At 45.2% G+C, this 17,875-nt stretch overlaps 1 protein-coding gene across 4 annotated transcripts in view; it reads left to right on the top strand.

The window, feature by feature from the left end:
- Positions 1-17,875, top strand: part of PBX3 (PBX homeobox 3) — a 156,279-nt gene that overhangs the window by 132,620 nt on the left and 5,784 nt on the right. For all 4 annotated transcript variants that reach the window (XM_050926736.1, XM_050926733.1, XM_050926732.1 and 1 more), the window contains exons 4-6: positions 682-872; positions 3,844-3,979; positions 15,952-16,117. In XM_050926736.1, the coding sequence (XP_050782693.1) occupies positions 682-872; positions 3,844-3,979; positions 15,952-16,117 (493 nt within the window). The remainder of the gene's footprint in view (positions 1-681; positions 873-3,843; positions 3,980-15,951; positions 16,118-17,875) is intronic.

Here is a 17,875-nt window from a genome sequence, read left to right as displayed (position 1 = left end):
TCCCAGCTACTATTATGCTCTTGCCTGTTGCTATTTATGTGCTATAACCTGAGCACACCCTTCCTCTTCGGTGTCCTTCTGCCCCGCCTAGAAAAATACACTGGCACTGTCTTTACGATTTATTTCTCTTTAAATGTAAAAAAAAGCCATAGCATAGTCATAGCTTGTTTACCCCCCTGGCACTGGAAAAAGAAAAGAGACTCAAACTTTCATTCACAAATATGCATCTGTGTCTATCCGTTGTATTATTGCTGATCAGAGGACAGCTCAGCTCCCTGACAAGGGAAAGACGGGCCATGCTCTAGTGAAGGACCCTGGAGGTCTCTGTCGGATGAGCCCGAGGGGAACCCTGTGGGAGAGAGATGGTTAAGAGCAAGGCTGGGATGTGGGGGGCGGAAGTGGCACGGTATCGCGATCTCCCAAATTAGGAGGGGTCAGTCTGTGGCTGCCTGGCCTCTTTTCCTGCGTGCATTGCCCCCCATTGTGAGGTGGCTGACGATAGCTACTGCAGGCTCCTCACAATTCATTGCCACCGCAGAGCCTGCCATGCACAACACCGGCTGGGGTGTGGCATGCACCTGACCCAGGAAATGCTCAATGGCTTCACACAGCAGTGAGGTCAGCGGTTATGTTCCTGTGTGACAGCACAAAACCATCTCTGAGCTGCTCTGTCCTTCACAGGCGTGTAACGAATTCACCACACACGTGATGAACCTTCTCCGAGAACAGAGTCGGACACGTCCCATTTCTCCCAAGGAGATCGAAAGGATGGTGGGCATCATCCATCGAAAATTCAGCTCCATCCAGATGCAGCTCAAACAAAGCACTTGTGAAGCAGTAATGATTCTGAGATCAAGGTTCCTTGACGCCAGGTACGTGAGAGGAGAGTTTTGCTGCTGCTTTCATTCAGGCAGTGTTTACTGACATGCTCCAGGATGTGTGTTGATTCACCCCCGGGGCCATGCCTCTGTTCATCCACTCAATGGGTGCTTCAGGAAGGGGAGGTTCCCTGCAGAAAACTTGCATGGAAATGCTGTGTCTTTTTAACATGTTTAGTATAAGGGTTAAATACTTCAATTCATCTGCCAGAACACATTTCAGAGCTGTACAGGACCCAGGTAAGGGATGTGACGGGCACCCTGGCAGATATTTGAACAGTTCCAGGGTAAGGTAGCCATGGCGCAGGGTGGGTGTTTTAGAAACGTGTCTTGCAAAATATTGAAATCTGGTAAGGCTGAGCCCAGGTTAGGGTCTGTGTCCTTGTTGACTAGACGTGCCTGGTTGATGTTGTTTACAAAGGGCCAGATTCTGCTGACCTTGCTCCAACTGGGGTGTCCTTTGGACTTTACCACGTGAAAGGATGACAGACTCAGGCTCTGAACTTGCACCAGCAAAGCTAGTCAGAACCAGTGTGTAGCAGTCTGGTGGGGTCTCCAGCAGACAGGGTGCTTCTAAAGCTCTCTGGGTCTTTCCCAAGCCTGGGGAACTCTTTCTTTGCTCAGGTTGCAGAGGGGTAGCCGTGCTAGTCTGCATCAGGAAAAACAACGAGAAGTCCTTGGAGCACCTTAGAGACTAACAAATTTATTTGGGCGTAAGCTTTCATGAGCTAGAATCCACTTCATCAGATTCAAGGAGTGGAAAATACAGGAGCAGGTATAAATACATGAAAGGATTGAGGATGCTTTACCAAGTGGGAGGTCAGTCGAATGAGACAATTCAACTGACAGCAGTAATGGTGAGGAAATCCAGGGAGTGCTTGATGGCTGCCCAACATATGCAAGGGATAGGACAGTGCATCTGCCTGTCTCTCCATGGAGACATCACCAAGTACTTCGGGGAACAACACCCGGGCGCAGGAGGACAGTGGGTACTTGAGATAGGGTGAAGCTGGACAGAGGAGCTGAGCAATGCAATGCCTGCTGATCTCGAGTGCCAGCTTTCTCCACACGATGGTGCAACAGCAGAAACAGACTGAAATTACAAGCAGTTTATGGAAACAATTAGGTTTATTTTGAACCACAGAGCAGGCTGCATTAGTGACCACAGGTGTCATTCCTTCCTGGAGAGCTGCACTAATGCAGATTACAGGAACCTATAGCAATTAGGTTCCCTGAGATGTATGGTATATGAGAGGAAACTGAGTAAAACCCTCGGAGCCCAAAGTACTGAGCAGAATCCTAGTAATGCCTCCCTGTAGCTAGTACCTTGCATCTTACAGCTGAAAGCTGTTAGGAACTAAACAGGAATGAAATAATTTCACTAATGAGAAGGTCACTGGCAGGTGTGGTGAATTAGGGTAATTACAAACAGTTGGGGAAAAGTCTGCAGCCAGGTAAAGCTTGCAGATGCACATTTGAAAGTGATTTCTTTACAAGGAAGGAAGGTAAACAAGGCCAAATGAGCGGAAGCCCTGTAATGAGATAAACACAGCTCTAGGGAGAGTCTGCCTGCACCAGGGCCTGCTGGAGGGAGTAACAGAGCCGCACAGATGGGACTGAGCGCTGGGGCATTGACGGTCTACTGCATACTGGCCTGAGGCACTGGCGTTCAGCTCGCAAGCAGCCCTGAGGGGAACGGAACTTTGAAGAAAATGTTCAATGGGTCCTTTCCGAAGATGTGCTGAGAAAAACCACTACGCTGGGTGGTAGGGGAAGCCTGAAGCCGGGCGAATGGTGGGATTTGGATTCCTCTGTTCCACAGCCCCCCCTGCACACTGGGAAGGGAGCACAGGGCCTTCTAATCAAGGGGGAAAAGGCCAGTCCAATGTACTGCTCCCCTGCCTAGTCCTGCTCTCAGCTCACCTTGCTCACATTTCCAGGGTAATTGGACAGGCTGGCACATGCGCCAGGGCAGCACACTTAAGGGGCAAATCTCTGTCTTTCAAGCCCAGGCACTGGAGCAAGGAGACAGAGCTCTGCTTGAGTATTGAGACCTGTGCTGCACACTAGGACTCACTGATGCTGTTCAGACATATCCTATTGTAAGAGATAACGTGGAGTCAGACCACCCCAGGGAGCACCGGAGAGCTTCTCTTAGTGGGCTGCTCCTAATGTCCCTTCACACAGCCAGGGAGCTCTGCTGGGTGGTGCACTGTCGGGTAGAGGCACCAGACACGCACCTCCCTGCCCCCTTTGAACCTTGCTCCTCACTGCGCACCCATGGAGGGGCCCTAATGTTCTTGTGGTTAACTGGTAAGAGAATCGTGCTCCTGTTTTCAGCAAAGAGCTGGTAATTACAGGCCAATAGCACCCACTTTCAGATCTGTAACTTCCTGGAGAAGCAGGTTGGTTCCTGCATGTGAGCCTGGTGCTGCCCAGCAGGTTCTGCACTGCCCACCTGTCTGGCTCTAACCATGTTTTGCTTTCCGTTGTATTATTTTTTTCCCCACTGCATCCATTGCCATGGTACTGGGGTGCCCCAAACAAGGTGTGCCCAGCTAGGGATGAAGTACTGCAAACAGAGGCAGCGTAGTGACAGGATACTGAGCAAAAACTGAATAACTCTGTAGTTCAAATGGTCAAGGAAGGCAAGGTCTGAGAATCGACATGTCATGGCAGTGATTATAAACTCTTCAGCATGGTGCCCAGAAGAACTTGGAGTGGGTCAGATCATGATGCCATGGAAGTAAATGGCAAAACTCCCCTTGATGTGACTGGGGAAAGGGGCAGGGCCCATGTGTGTATTGTAACGTGCCAGTGAGATACAGTTCTCAGCTGAGTGATAAGTGTGTTGCATACAGACTGGTATGTATTTAGGAAGTAAAGGAGGCTTTATCCTGAACGGAGCCTCCTGCAGACTTCTGTTAACATCTGTACCTGCAATGGGTCTCTTTCCTCATTTCAGACGGAAAAGGCGGAACTTCAGTAAACAAGCCACAGAAATCTTGAATGAGTATTTTTACTCCCACCTCAGTAATCCCTACCCCAGTGAAGAAGCCAAAGAGGAGCTGGCAAAGAAATGCAGCATCACAGTATCACAGGTAAGATGAGGCTCATGTCATCAGCATTGCCATCACCTGCCAGCGCCATCCCTTGCCTGGCAGGGCTGAGCCCTCTTAAGATTGGAGAATATGACACTACGTAGACATGTCTACCCCAGTGATCACTCATGGTTTTGACCAGACCCACCTTCCGTAGAGTGCTGCTTCTTTCCTTTGAAAGCAAACGTTTCACAGACTTGTGGAGGGTAAGGGGAACAGTTGCATAGGTGCAGGAAGTAGCAAGTGCAGAGCACACCTGGCTCTGATTAGTGTCTGCTGGCTCTAATGTGTAGGTCTGTCCAGATGGATACTCTTGCTTTGCTGAGTCCCAGCTATGGGAATGAGGGAATTCAGTGGGAAAAGGCAGATGGCTCTCTACCCATGCAGTGCCTGGCTCTTCTGGGTATCTGCCCACCCACACACTAGTTTGTGCCTTTTCTCTCTCCTCTCAGCTACGGTGGAAGATGCATTCCAATGTCCTTTGAAAGCTCTCTGGGCAATCCAGTGGTCCTTGCCCAATACCCTCTTTGGTGAACATAAAAGTTAATGTCTCTGAAACATACATGTAAAAAGGTGGCAGATAGACGGGAAATGTGATTGTAAGCTCTTTCGGGCAGGGATCATGACTTTCTTTTGGGCCTGTGAAAGGGCCTGGTTTACTTTACGGTGCAGTAAAATGAATAAATACAATTAATGCATGTAACCAGCTATTCAGCATTACATCATATGCAATCTGTGCTTGCCAATCAGATCCTTAGATGGTTCATCTCTCATTGTCCGCTATACATTCATTAAAACGTAACGTTAATTCAGTGAAAGGGCCAGTTTATTGACAAAAATATTATTATTTTTGTGGATCAGCTTTTCTCTGATTTGTTGAAGCCTTTAAGCAGTCTCTTCTCTAGCCCAGTCAGAATACAAGTTTTCAACCACAGGACAGTGAAAATTATTGCTGCATTGCAACAAAGTGTATTAGGCAAAGTGATTCCCTCCGTTCAGTCAGTTGGTCTGTCAGCAACGTCATGCAATAAAATAGGGGACCGGAAACAGTGTCTCCTGCCCTAGAAACAAATACCTCTGCTGTGCCAGGATTCTGCTTCCTAGACAAGCCAGACTGTATCTAACCGCTCGAGACTGTTCTCCTGCAATGACTTTCCAGACATGGACACACTGTCACACAGAGCTTTCATTTACTCTTCACTGCACCAGCCATTTTAAAAAGAAAAGTAATACTTTGCATTTTTTTTATGGCATGTACATTTGGCAGAGCGCCAGAATCCTCTCAGCAAGGCTGGCCCCTATATTTTGGGAAAAGTTGGGACTTGGTTCTCAGGAAAGTAAGTGAAACAAGAGTTTCTAAATTTTACAGCAAGTCTGTCTCTTACTACTGAAGGGTGAGATGCCAACTCCCTCTAGTTCAATCAGCTTTGCTTATCAATATTTCAAGTCATTATAAATTTAAAGGAGCAATGCCTGAGGTTGATGTGTTAAGTATTAATGATTGCAGGCTTTGGAATTGGCATTATTAGCGACATAACCTCTGGATCAACCTTTAGCTTTATAATTAAGACACGATTTGAGATTTAGTTTACAGGTCTCCAGTGAAACTGTGTCATTTTCAGGTGCTTTATGGTAGATTTAAGTAGGAACCTAGTCTAAAAAAACCCACCCAATTCTATAATGTGTAGTAATTCTTAGCTGACTTTGGATACAGCAGAAGAAATCCACGACTCAGAAAACCACATTACTAGCCTTTGTCTTTGTCCCCGTTTTCCTCTGAAAACTCTAAATTGAGGAAAACTTGACCCTGCCGGCATCTGTAGAAAGACTCTTCGGGTTTTCATTTTCCCATCCTTGTTCTCTGACCCTGCACAGCTGCCGAGAGCCCTGCATGCTTCTAAACCATCGAGGTTCTGCTGTGTGATGGCAAGAGACATGCATGCAATGTGTTTCCTCTGTGTGCCATGGAGCAGGACTGTGTGGGACCCCCAGCACCAAACCCATTCACTCAGGCATAGCACAGGACTGGGATTTGCCCCTGGGTTATTTCCTGGCATCAAAATACTGAATGGCTAATTGCTGATTTTAGCATCACTCTGCAGATCTCCACTGGAGTCTGTTGCTTTGGCTCCACTGGACTGTTCTGTGGAACTTGCACTCCGCTTGGTTTGGAGTCCGAAAGTTTGCTACTAGTCTCAGGCCTTCTGGCTCCAAAGGCAGTGTAGGCTAGTGCCAGTGATAGAAACTAATTAGACTTTGTAAGTAAGAGTCAGTTTTTAAAATCTATTAACATAAGCAGAAGCCAGTGAAACGGGTAGTGAGAGGCGCGCCAGCTATTGATTATCAAGTTTCAGAGACTATTTCTGCTAACCATCAGGGTTTCTTCAGCTCTGTTGGCAGAATAGAAATGGTGACAGACATTGGGTGCAGAGGTGGCAGATTTGTTAAAGAGCTGGGCTGTGTCCGTGCAAGGCTGGAGAACTGCGTATGGCAGCAGAGGAGTTAATGTGCCCAGAACAAGGGAAGTGGGTTTGAGAAGACTGGAAACTCCTGCGGCGGATGAAGGGCTCAGTCTAGGAAATGTCCTTGTCTCAAACCGATAGAAAACAAGGAGCTTGGGAAGCCATTTGCTGACTGGTTCTATGTTAAAAGATTTGATTGCTTTGCTTTTTCTTGTTTTTAATTGGAAAAGGGCTTTTGTTAAGATTTAACAGAATCCTGTGCAAACTAAAATATAAAACCAATACGTAGCCCCCCAAATGCGGGGTAAAGGCAGTCTAGAACCTGAAGCTAGGTCTGTCTACTGGATGTTTTATACTAGCAGGCATCAGCTGCTCCTCTAACCCCTTAGGAAGCCTGGCTTGATTTGAGCGTAGCTTGTGCCTTGGCCCATTTGGTGTATTCCGTAACGCAGGTTTAATAGAGCTGAGTTTGGAGAAGTCCATGGGAACTTTGCCTTCAGTAGTTTCAGGATTGGGGCCCCGGTCAGCAGTTAGAGCTTGCTGAGTTTAGCATAAATGGGGAGGAAAATGCTCCCAACAGTGGAAGTTTTTCATTGGAAAACTTTCAATCCTGGGATTGGGGGAGTGTGTGTGTGTGTCTAACGTTCCTGAGCTCTTTGCAGATCTACTGCCCGGGTACAAAGGAAGATGTGGTGGATGTTGTATCCTTAGATTTTCAAAGGCATTTGGCAGGATAATTCACTCCGGGCCTGATCCAAAGTTCACTCAAGTCAGTTGAAGGTCCCCTATTGACTTCAGTGGGTTTTGCTTTGCGCGCTAGAGCAGCAAGGAAAGGGTTAACACTGGGGTTAGAAGTACATTAACATCATTCATAATACGTTGTCTAAATGGCAGTTTTTCTAACTGGAGGAATGTTCATGATACACTGGATCTTGTACAGTGGGGCCTCTCTTCTGTGCAGTTATGGATGGTTCAGATTAGAATATCAGATGCAAGAGATCAATGCCTTAGGATGAAACAAAAGCAGAAGTGTGGAAGGTGTCATTAAAAAGCATGGAAGCCACTATTGTTGCTATGCTTCTGCTTCCGTAGAATCAGCAGGATCTTTCTATGTGGGATCCTGCAGTGGCGGCTCCCAGCAGGGCAGGATGGTGAATGGGAATGGAGACCTGTAGAAATAGGTAAAAAAACGAGGAGTCCTTGTGGCACTGCAGAGACTAACAAATTTATTAGGGCATAAGCTTTCGTGGGCTAAAACCCACTTCATCAGATGCATGGAATGGAAAATACAGGAGCAGGTATAAATACATGAAAGGATGGGGGGTGCTTTACCAAGTGTGAGGACAGTCTAACGAGATAAATCAATTAACAGCAGGATACCAAGGAATGAAAAATAACTTTTGAAGAGGTACAAGAGTGACAGTTGACAAGTTCCAGACAGTTGACAAGAAGGTGTGAATAACAGTAGGGAGAAATTAGTGTTGGGGAAATTAAGTTTAGGTTTTGTAATGACCCAACCACTCCCAGTCTTTATTCAGGCCTAATCTGATGGTAGCGAGTTTGCAAATTAATTCCAGTTCTGTAGCTTCACGTTGGAGTCTGGTTTTGAAGTTTTTTTGTTGAAAAATTGCCGCTTTTAGGTCTGTTTTTGAGTGACCAGAGAGACTGAAGTGTTCTCCTACTGGTTTTTGAATGTTATGATTCCTGATGTCAGATTTGTGTCCATTTATTCAGACTAACATGGCTACCACTGAAACCTATAGAAACAGTGTCTCTGTGTTTCAGTGATGGCAGTTATGCTCCCGATAAAGAGTTAATCATCTTCTGGGAGTGAGATTTTTTTGTAGGGGATGATTTAGCTCAGATGTAGAAAATGGAGTTTAATGAGGAAATGTAAAACCAGTGGCCTGCAGAGAATAAACCCAAATAGAGAGAATGCAACTCCAAGGACCCGTCATTCGGGACAGTGAACAGACAGGGACTGTAGAATGAGTGAGAGACCATCCCTGAAGCCATCTGCACAGAGTGTGGCTTTAGTAACAATAGCCAATGAGATACTGGTCTGCATCGGCAGAGGAAATGACTATGATTGGGAGCACAAGATCTGTCTGGACCTCACCTGAGTCAGCCCTGCACTTGGGGGAATATTTCTGTTGGCAGATATTATTGCCATAAGCAGGTGCAGCATAGGGCCACAGATGGGGTGGCAGGTTTAATCAGTGTTGAAAGTCTGCCCAGGTTGGGTTTATTTTCATTGGGATACAAAAAGGGAGCCTGAAGTAGAGAAGGAGACACTGCTCTTGTGGAAGGCAGCAAAAGCCGGAGGATGCATCCAGAAATCCAAGGTAAACTTGGCAATCCATTTAGCAAACTAGAAAGAGTAGCACACCCACGGGATAAGCAATGGCATCAAAGGAAGTGACTGAATGGGTCTGAGAGGCCTCCTGACCATTTTATGGGAAGAGGGGAGTTGCAATAACTGGAGATTGGGTTGAGATAAACATAAAGATCACAGGCCTGTGGGACCAGAGATCTTCCCTTGACCAGGAATCTTTGTCCCCTTAAATGAAAAGCAAGTGCCACATTGCAGGAAGAGTCCCTTGGTTTTTTCCAGCAGCTGAGAGAGGAGCTATTTTCAAGTAATGGGAGAGTGAATCTCATGAGAGTCAGACGTTTGGTTTGGATGCTAATCCAGACCTCCTGAGTCTGCAGACCAGCTGGAAATGTCACAGGGCTTTGCTGCAAACCTTCTGAGCACCCTTGAGTCTGGTCATTAGAGGGGTACCAAGAGACCAGTGCTCCCACTCCCAGTACTGCCTGCACCCAGGAAGTGCGGGTGGTGGTGGGGAATGAAAAATAAATGTTAGAAATCAGCTTTGATTGTACACAGCCAGGTTCAGCCACTGCTTGTAACCTCCACCACTGACAGTCCCCTGTAGCTCTTCCTCGGGAATGCTGTGGGTGGGTTCCAGGGTCGGGAGAGAAAGGAACATTTTCTCACTTAAACATTTAATTCAAAGTTCGACGCTGCCCCTTTCAGCAAGTAACTCCCCGGACTGCACTGCTCGCTGTAAATCATGCGGCTGGTGGAGCTTACCTGAGCTGCAAAAACAGTGGATTAGGCTCCCAGATACATTTAGGTGCAGATGGGAGATAAATGGTTTCAGTTTTGATATCAGTGTATAAAATAATATGTCGAGCAAGTTTTTCAAGAAATACATAAATACAAAAATGAAATTGTATTAGATGTTAGTGTTCATAGTTCAAGAGTGCGGGAAAGGTAATTTAGGAAAAAGTGTCCTTAGCAGAGAATCTCGTCAGCTGATTTTTAGAACTATCTGATCAGCATATGTTTGGGGGAGATAAACGATCATCTGTTCTTTACCTATGCTGGCTGCAAAGCCCATGTTCTATACTTTTCAGATGAGCCTCTTTCAGGTGTCATGAACGCCAATCAGTCTATCAGACACACTGTAAAAAGGGCATAGTCGTTGGCAAAAGCAGGTCAGTGGATTATGGCAGAATAATTTTTTACTGCTTCAAACAAAAGAAAAATATGCTTGACAAGAATGTATATTTGAAATAAAAATGGAATCAGTGTAAATACAAAGGAATTGAAAGCCAGCATTTGCATTCTGTTTGCAAAAAATAAAAGAAAATAAAATAAAAATCTTTTTAAACACATTACAATTAAGAGCAAGGGTTTTATGGGCTCTTATCCCTGCCTTCAAACTGGATTCAAATAAATGTAAATAAAAAAACGTGAATTTGAAAAAAAAGAGTTTCTAGAGGTAGAAATATGAAACTATTGACCATGCAACATGCACCATAAATGCTCCACATATAATTTCAAAATTTCATAATCCGTTACATTTAATTAGGTACAGTACATGAAGTGGGCACTGCCAATAAGCACGTGGAAACACAATGGAAAATATTTCGTGCTTTGTGGTGCGTAAATGTTCAGTTTACTCATTTCAGTAATGACACTTCATTGTCAGCTGCTCCTTTCGCAGAGCAAACGCTGACCTGTCCTGTGGAAATGGCATGTGCAGGGAAGCAAGGCAGGCCCACGCTGTACCAAACCCTGCAGTTATGCATCTTGATGATTTAAGTAATAATTTATTGTCTTTTTTATTTAACATTGTAATTAACATGATAAATAAGTGCAACAGTATTGTTTGAAATGTAATATACAATTAAGCCCACTTAATTAATTGGCCTTCCGTGATCAGGAGGAGAAAGATGTTCATTGGGTTTTTTTTAATGTGAAGAGAGAGTTTGTTTTAATGAAAAATGTGCTGCTAAGTAGCTTGTGTTTGAGACAACTTGCAACAGTTTGGGAAACTGCAAAGTCTGGAGAGCTAGGAGGTACTAGGTCCCAACCTGCTGCTTCACTAGCCACCCAGGCACCCCAGCCTGAGAACATTTGGTTTTGGTTTGTACCACTTCTCTGCTGGCCCTCTGCCAGATGCTCGATTGCTCACCATTTGAGAAGCACATCCTCTGCTTCGGAGCTTGGTGTTTCTTCATAATACTTCATTCTCTAATAATATCACCTGGCCCTGCATCTGCAGATTCCAGAGGAGTCCAGCGCCATTATCCCCATTTTTGAGATGCTGAAACTGAGGCACAGAGGGGAAATGACCTGACCAGTCACGCAGCAGGCCTATGGCACAGGCAAAATTAGAACGCAGGTCTCCTGAATATCAGTCTAGTGGGCAATCTGGCTGGCCACACAACTTTATCAGGCATGGAGGGGAGGGCAGGTCTGCAGCCCCACCCCACATTGTCCGCTGTGGAGGGGGAACAGAGGACGGGGTTCACCCACCTGCTCAGCCGAAAGGTTCTCTCATCTTAAACTGAAATGTTTACTGATCTCCCTGTATCACAGGCACCTCCAGCACTGGGTGCCCACCTGTATGGAGAGACACCCACGTGTGGCATTGGAGTATCCGCTGCTCTGAGTGCAGGGAGATAAGGAAGCCATTTGTATCACGTGGAGCAGTGAATGGAATTTTTAATGGTCTCACTAGATAGGAAAACCTTCATTCACTTATTGGAAACAATTTCATACGTGTCATGGGATTCTCTTGCCTGGGTCAGTGATTCCCGGGTACCACAGCACAGATCCAAAGTGCTCAAAATTTCCTCTGTTCTTAATATCCACTGACATGTTTGTCCATGAGTCACTGTCAGGCCTTTCAAGCAAACTCTGAATGAATGTTTCCTGTAGCAGGTGGCTGCTTTTCTGAAAGTGCCTCCCCCTCCTCCAAATAGGCTGAGACAGGGAGCATGAGACTGCAGTCAGGGCTGTATTAAGGCATAGCTACTCTATGCGCACGAGTAGGGCCCCAGCTCCAGGAGTCAAGTGATTTTGTCAGAATCTCAGATGTCATGTGACAAAATGAAGAGAGGCTCTAGCCATCATGTTTGTAAAGAAAAGCTTGAAAACACAAAACCAAGCGTAACTGATGCAGAGACGTCTGCCTGAGTCTGAAGACTGCCTGAAACTATAGCTCTGCGAGGTGTGAACTGCTGCATGGGTGTTAACTCCAAAGCCTCCTGCCACCCGCTGACCACCACTGTTCCAGTGAGAGCCTGGTGTGGGGCTACCCAGGTGGAGTCCCAGCAGATCCCTCGCTGGGGTGTGCTGCAGCCCCAGGTAGCTGTGATTTCCCTCGCTTGCTGCCAGGCCTGACTTTATGCAGTGTGCTGTGCACAACTGGTGCTGCCGCTGGAGGCTCTCTTGGTCAGTGCTGGAGTTCTGCTTCCAGGGATCACTTGCTGGATTTCCGGTGGTGCCCACTCTCTGCTGCTCCTGCTGCCAGCCTCCAAGGTTTCAGCTGCAGGTCAGTGTTTTCCAACCTCTCCTAAATCCAGACCCTGCTCCAGCGGGAGCTGGAAAGCAGCCCAGGTGTGCTAGGAAAAGCTGCAGCCAGGAGGGACCCCGCGCAGGTGTGCAGCCTCTGTTGCACGTGCTTTCCCATGGGGTAGGAGGCAGATAGTCACTGAGCTGGAGGAGGAAGAGTCAAACCCTGATTCCAGCGGGAGCTGCAGGTGCTCAAGCCCCAAGTGAACCCTGGGAATAACAGAGCTGACAAACAAACACGCGCACCAGGAAGCCAGCCGAAAGCCTGGCTAAGAGAGAGCCCTCGCCTGTACGGCCCTCCGAGACTGCGCAGCATCCGCCACCACCAAGGGCCTGCCTGGAAACCATGAAATCACAGCAGCTGGAGGCAAGTGGGAGCAGGGCCCTATTATCGACATGCTCAGAGCTGACGTGCCTGCTCATATTCACTTGCTTACCCTCCAGGACCCTCCCTTGTTCTGTCCACATGTTTGTTTGTCCACATGTGGCCAAGAGGTTGGTTTATTAGCATCTCTAGACTGTAAGTGCCTTACTCCACTACAGCTCAATTGCAAATCTATTTGGTGAAGGATTTTCTAAAACAATCCGTGGGTGGGCTTGGTGAGATATATACATGAATTCTGATCTTAGTGTCAGAAACAGACTTTTCCAGGGGTGACTGGTGAAACCCTAACCCAAGTGTTGAGCACAGATTTTAACTTGAGAAATAGTTTAATATTTTTTAGATATTCATTTAGACGTGGTATGCAGGTTAAACATAACGTATGATCACTGTTCCTTTCATTGCTTCCAATTAAACCTTGCTTGTTAGTTTAACCTCTAGGTAATCCCATCAAACAATTGATGTCAAGGAAACACTGCCCACAGTGGCTTTGGATGAGTGGCCATTAATTTTAATTGCCTTGATATTAAAGATTAAGAAGTATTGGGACTAGCAGAATGGAAACTATCTGATGTCAAGCAAATCCACTCACTGAGGCTTCCCCAGGCTGCTGGTGATATTAAAATTTTACTGTGAGAATTAAATAAACCTTTATTAGTGATGGCTGTTGTTTGATTGGTCCAGAGGTGTGCATAAACAGAAGGTTCTTACACATCCTCGGACAATACCGTTGATGTACAGAGATTCCTCAATTATGAAACTGTTAATAAAGCTGTAATCTGATTGTCTACAATAATTATTTGCTGGGTTTCATTAATGTATTATTGCTTCCCTGACTGACAAGGTAATATTAAGTGCAATATATAAAATACAATGCGGTATTGTCCAGGGAGAAGAAAGTATGAGGCACACTTTCCTTATTACATTTAAAGCTGGAGGCTTTTCATTATTATCTTAAATTCCCGCTGTATGGTATATAATTTTGGCATTTTTAAAATCTCCTCTGTATAACCAGGTTGCCTTATCAAGCTATACAATACAGCTGTGTTCTGCTTGTTACATGTGTTGTCATTTTAAATTGAATAGCATTCAAGAGCTGTAGTCTCTTGTATCCCTATCAGACAGCATGCTAGGCAGACGACAATTCCTGTGATTTCTGTTTCTTTTTATGAGAGGGGAGGAGCTGTGCAGGGTTCCTGTGTCTGTGCAGAAGGGTATTATTTCCTCTGTGGTCATTTAAAAACAAACAAACACACAAAACCAAGCGCAGCGTCAGCTGATAGTCATGACTCCATATCTGGCGTCGTGGGAACAGGAGGTAGAAGTTTAAGGCACTGCTCCAGGATCCATTGAGTACAGTTAAAAGACTCATGTTGATTTCGATGGGTGTTGGACTCTGTTGGACAGTGGGCCCCTAGCAAGCAAATGGAAATGAAAAACAGACCTGACTGCAGCCCGTATGATTCATGGAAAGGCAGGCAGGAGAAGGCATGCATCTAGGGACACAGCAGAGACCACCAAACAAGCCTTCATGACCCACGAGGCCCTGTGTTTGTCACGTAACTCCATCCCCGTCCTTACAGGGTTTGCTCTGAAAAGACCTTCTTCTAAAACAGACTCGGCCTTGGCCAAAAATGGAAAATTGGGTAACTGTTGTTTTCTGAAAGTCGTCGTTAATAGGACAAAAACTCTTATTCCCTAGGTAGAGAATATCTTCCTTTATGAGAGTGCCGGTGACTGTGAATTCAGCTGGTTGGATTTTGAGTATCTTTCTGTTGTGCACAGACCTCCAAACAGCAGTCAGACTTGCAGTCACTACTGACGGGGCTTGAATGTGGACAAAGACCAGGAGTGAAATTTCCACATGCTATTGCTAGTCTGACTTTCCCTCCAGGGAAGGGCAGGAGTTTGGGCTTGTGCTTAACATAGCAGATTAGGTCTCAAGAGACCCTAATTCAATTTCCTGCTTGCCACAGACTGCCAGGGTGCCCTTGGGGGGGAGTTTCTCTGTGCCTCAGTTCCCATCTGTACAGTGGGGGCAATAGTAATAAATACTCCCACCCTTTGCCTGTCTTGTCTATTTGGAGCATAAGCTCTTGGAGCAGGGGCTGTCTCTTACTATGAGTTTGTACAAAGTGCAGGACAATGGGGCCCTGATTCTATTCCAGACCTCTCAGCACTGGTGTCATAAAGTAATGATCATCTGAGAAATTGAGTTTTTGAATATGTTTTTAAATAATCAGACAGTGATAACTGTTGTTTATCTGTGACTATGAAGTTGCAATAATCTTTTTATAACTAAACAAAGGACATGCAGCGAACCCTATGAGTACAAGGGGGCGAAGTCCAGATGTTGAATGTTCTAAGTGAACCTGGCAATGTTCACGTCAGCTACTGTCATATGATCTTGTAAACTTCAGAGTTGCATTGTTAGGGACCCGTTTCCTTTTAGAATTACTTTGCAGTGTCTTGGCATGAATACAGTGCAAATAGCTTTGTTCATGGAACAAGGCATTTTCTTGATGGCACTGTATGCCGCCTATGTAATGAACTGTGATTATTAATTAAGAACTTTATTCTAAGGGCTGAAATTAGAAATGTTTGTTTGATTTCTCAGTGGCTTTGTTTAATCTGCTCCAACCGTGGCCTTTGCATGGGTTAATAGTTAGAGAGTCTTATCAGCCATCTTGGCATCCATGCAGTATCTTCAAAGGGAGATGACAAAGCAACTTTTCATCCAATATTGATTTATATTGTTCCTTTCATTTTCAGCAGACCAAACATGATTCCAACTGTAGGGCTGCCAAGGTTGTTCCAGCCCAAAAATAAAGAACAATTGCATTCGTTTCCAGCTCTCTCTGTCTTTCACTTAATCAAATGTTACCTTTACCTCCCTTCAGTGGCTTTTGGGTTCCAGTGTTCATTTGCTTGACAAATGCCTTGTTATTAACAGTAGGCAAAACCATGCTAACTGCACAGAAAACTCCAAGATGCATGTTGTCATAAGAGTAACCCCTTGTGTATTAGTTTCGCCGAGAGACAAACTGAACCATGTCATGCTTGTATCTATAATAATATTCAACTGATCCTTGATTATTGCTTAATTAGTCTAAGTACCCAGCGGATGTTAGATTGAAGGCTGGGGATTGTGTATTTGATGGACCCAAACTTGACATTTGGAAGTGATCACACCTCTCCCTGCCGAACGCTATCAGAGGCTTGACTAGTTTTCCCTTTTTCTCCTCCCAACCAATAGGTCTCCAACTGGTTTGGCAATAAGAGAATCAGGTACAAGAAGAATATTGGGAAGTTTCAGGAAGAAGCCAATCTTTATGCTGCAAAAACAGCTGTGACTGCAGCACACGCCGTGGCAGCAGCTGTCCAGAATAACCAGACAAACTCCCCCACCACACCAAACTCTGGTACGTACCAAGAGCTTTTTCATTCACCCAGCCCAGTAAATGGAAGCATCCTGAAAAGCCAAGTGGGAAGGATTTGCAGTGAATTTGGTTTGGTTCAGAATGTTGCAGTATTCCTCAGCCAGACTTAGCCAGGGCATCATGTAAGAATGTAGAGTGGGATTTCTAAGAAATGTTGGGTGTTGGTTTAACTACCCCATTAACTTCAGTGGTAGAATGCCAGTTGACTTTAGTGGGAATGGATTCAGGCTAATGCTGAGCGCTTTTGAGAGCCCCAGTCTTAATCCACAAAATGAACGTGTCACTGCCAGGGTCAGCTTTTTGGCAGTTTCCTTTTCCTGTAGCTGTTTCAGCAGTGTTTTCTCCCCCAATTAAAGAAGAAGTCAGGCAGAGCTCCCTGGGTGTTCAACACATTGTTGAAGGCTTGAAATGTTGAGTGACGAATGAAATGGTGTAGAGGGGAATATTTACATTCTGCTGTACACTAATTGGACTTTAAATGCTGGGCTGCTTGAAATGGATTAATATTGTATATAAAACAAATATCTGAGGTAGATGTTTGTTTTAGGGTTCCATTATCACCTGTTCATTTACAGTCTTTTAGAAATTTCTTACTAATGTGTTGTCTGCATATTGTGGAACAGTCGTTCTCAACCTCTCCAGACGACTGTACCCCTTTCAGGGCTCTAATATGTCTTGGTACCCCCAAGTTTCACCTTACTTAAAAATGACGTTCTTACAAAATCAGACATTAAAATACAAGTGTCCCAGCCACACTGTTGCTGAAAAATTGCTGACTCTCATTTTTACCATATAATAATAAAATAAATCAATTAGAATATAACTATTGTACTTACATTTCAGTGTGTAGTACATAGAGCAGTACAAACAAGTCATTGGCTGTATGAAATTTTAGCTTGTCCTAACTTCGCTAGTGCTTTTTATGTAGCCAGTTTAAAACTAGTCAAATCTCTAGATGAGTTTATGTACCCCTGGAAGACCTCTGCGTACCCCCAGGGGTATGCGTAGCCCTAGCTGAGAACCACAGTTGTAGAGATAAGCACTGAGCTAGGAGCCTGTAATGGGAAGGAGTTCTCTTGGGGGCCAGAAAGCAAAGGTCTCCACCAAAGTAGTGATGACTGATTCTTATTTACAGCTAAAGTTTTGCTGTAACTTACTGGAGAGAATGTTTTTAAAATGTACAATGGAAATAGTCTCTGTGGAAAGAAAGTGAGTAAGTGGGGGGAAAAGATTTTCGTACTTTGATGACAAAAATCAACGTAATAGGCAATTACCAGCCATGTTTTTCCCAAGGAGACATTAAACACACACTCAGAATAAGGTTTTTTCCCAGAGAATTTAGCATAGCACCTACTGGTAAAGAATTCCATGGAGAAAAGCCCTCTGTTTTAAATACATCCTCCTGTACTGTGAGTTGCTCTTCCACATGGAGAGCTAGGCTTTGGTTGTGCTGCTTTTCTGTACGGCCCAGGGCAATTGTCTACCAGGGCAGTTAATGTGATGGGACAGAGTGGTAGCAATGGGGTTTAAAAAGGAGCTCATGGGCACAGAGTGTAGGAAGAGGCCTTGATCTTGCTGCTTGATTCGGTTTGTGCCTAGGAATCTCCATCCAAAGTGGCTTTCACAGGTGCAATGGCTGCCAACCAGTATCCTTAGCCATGTGCCTCACAGTCTAGCTCTGTGTCATTGGGAATTTGCCTTTGTTTTAGGTCATGAAACTTGTTCTCTGTAATGCACTAT

The sequence above is a fragment of the Gopherus flavomarginatus genome, chromosome 17 (genome assembly GCF_025201925.1).
Source record: "Gopherus flavomarginatus isolate rGopFla2 chromosome 17, rGopFla2.mat.asm, whole genome shotgun sequence".
NCBI classification, from domain to species: domain Eukaryota; kingdom Metazoa; phylum Chordata; order Testudines; family Testudinidae; genus Gopherus; species Gopherus flavomarginatus.
The sequence above is the reverse complement of the archived record's forward strand: the minus strand, read 5'-3'. Positions and strand labels throughout refer to the sequence as shown.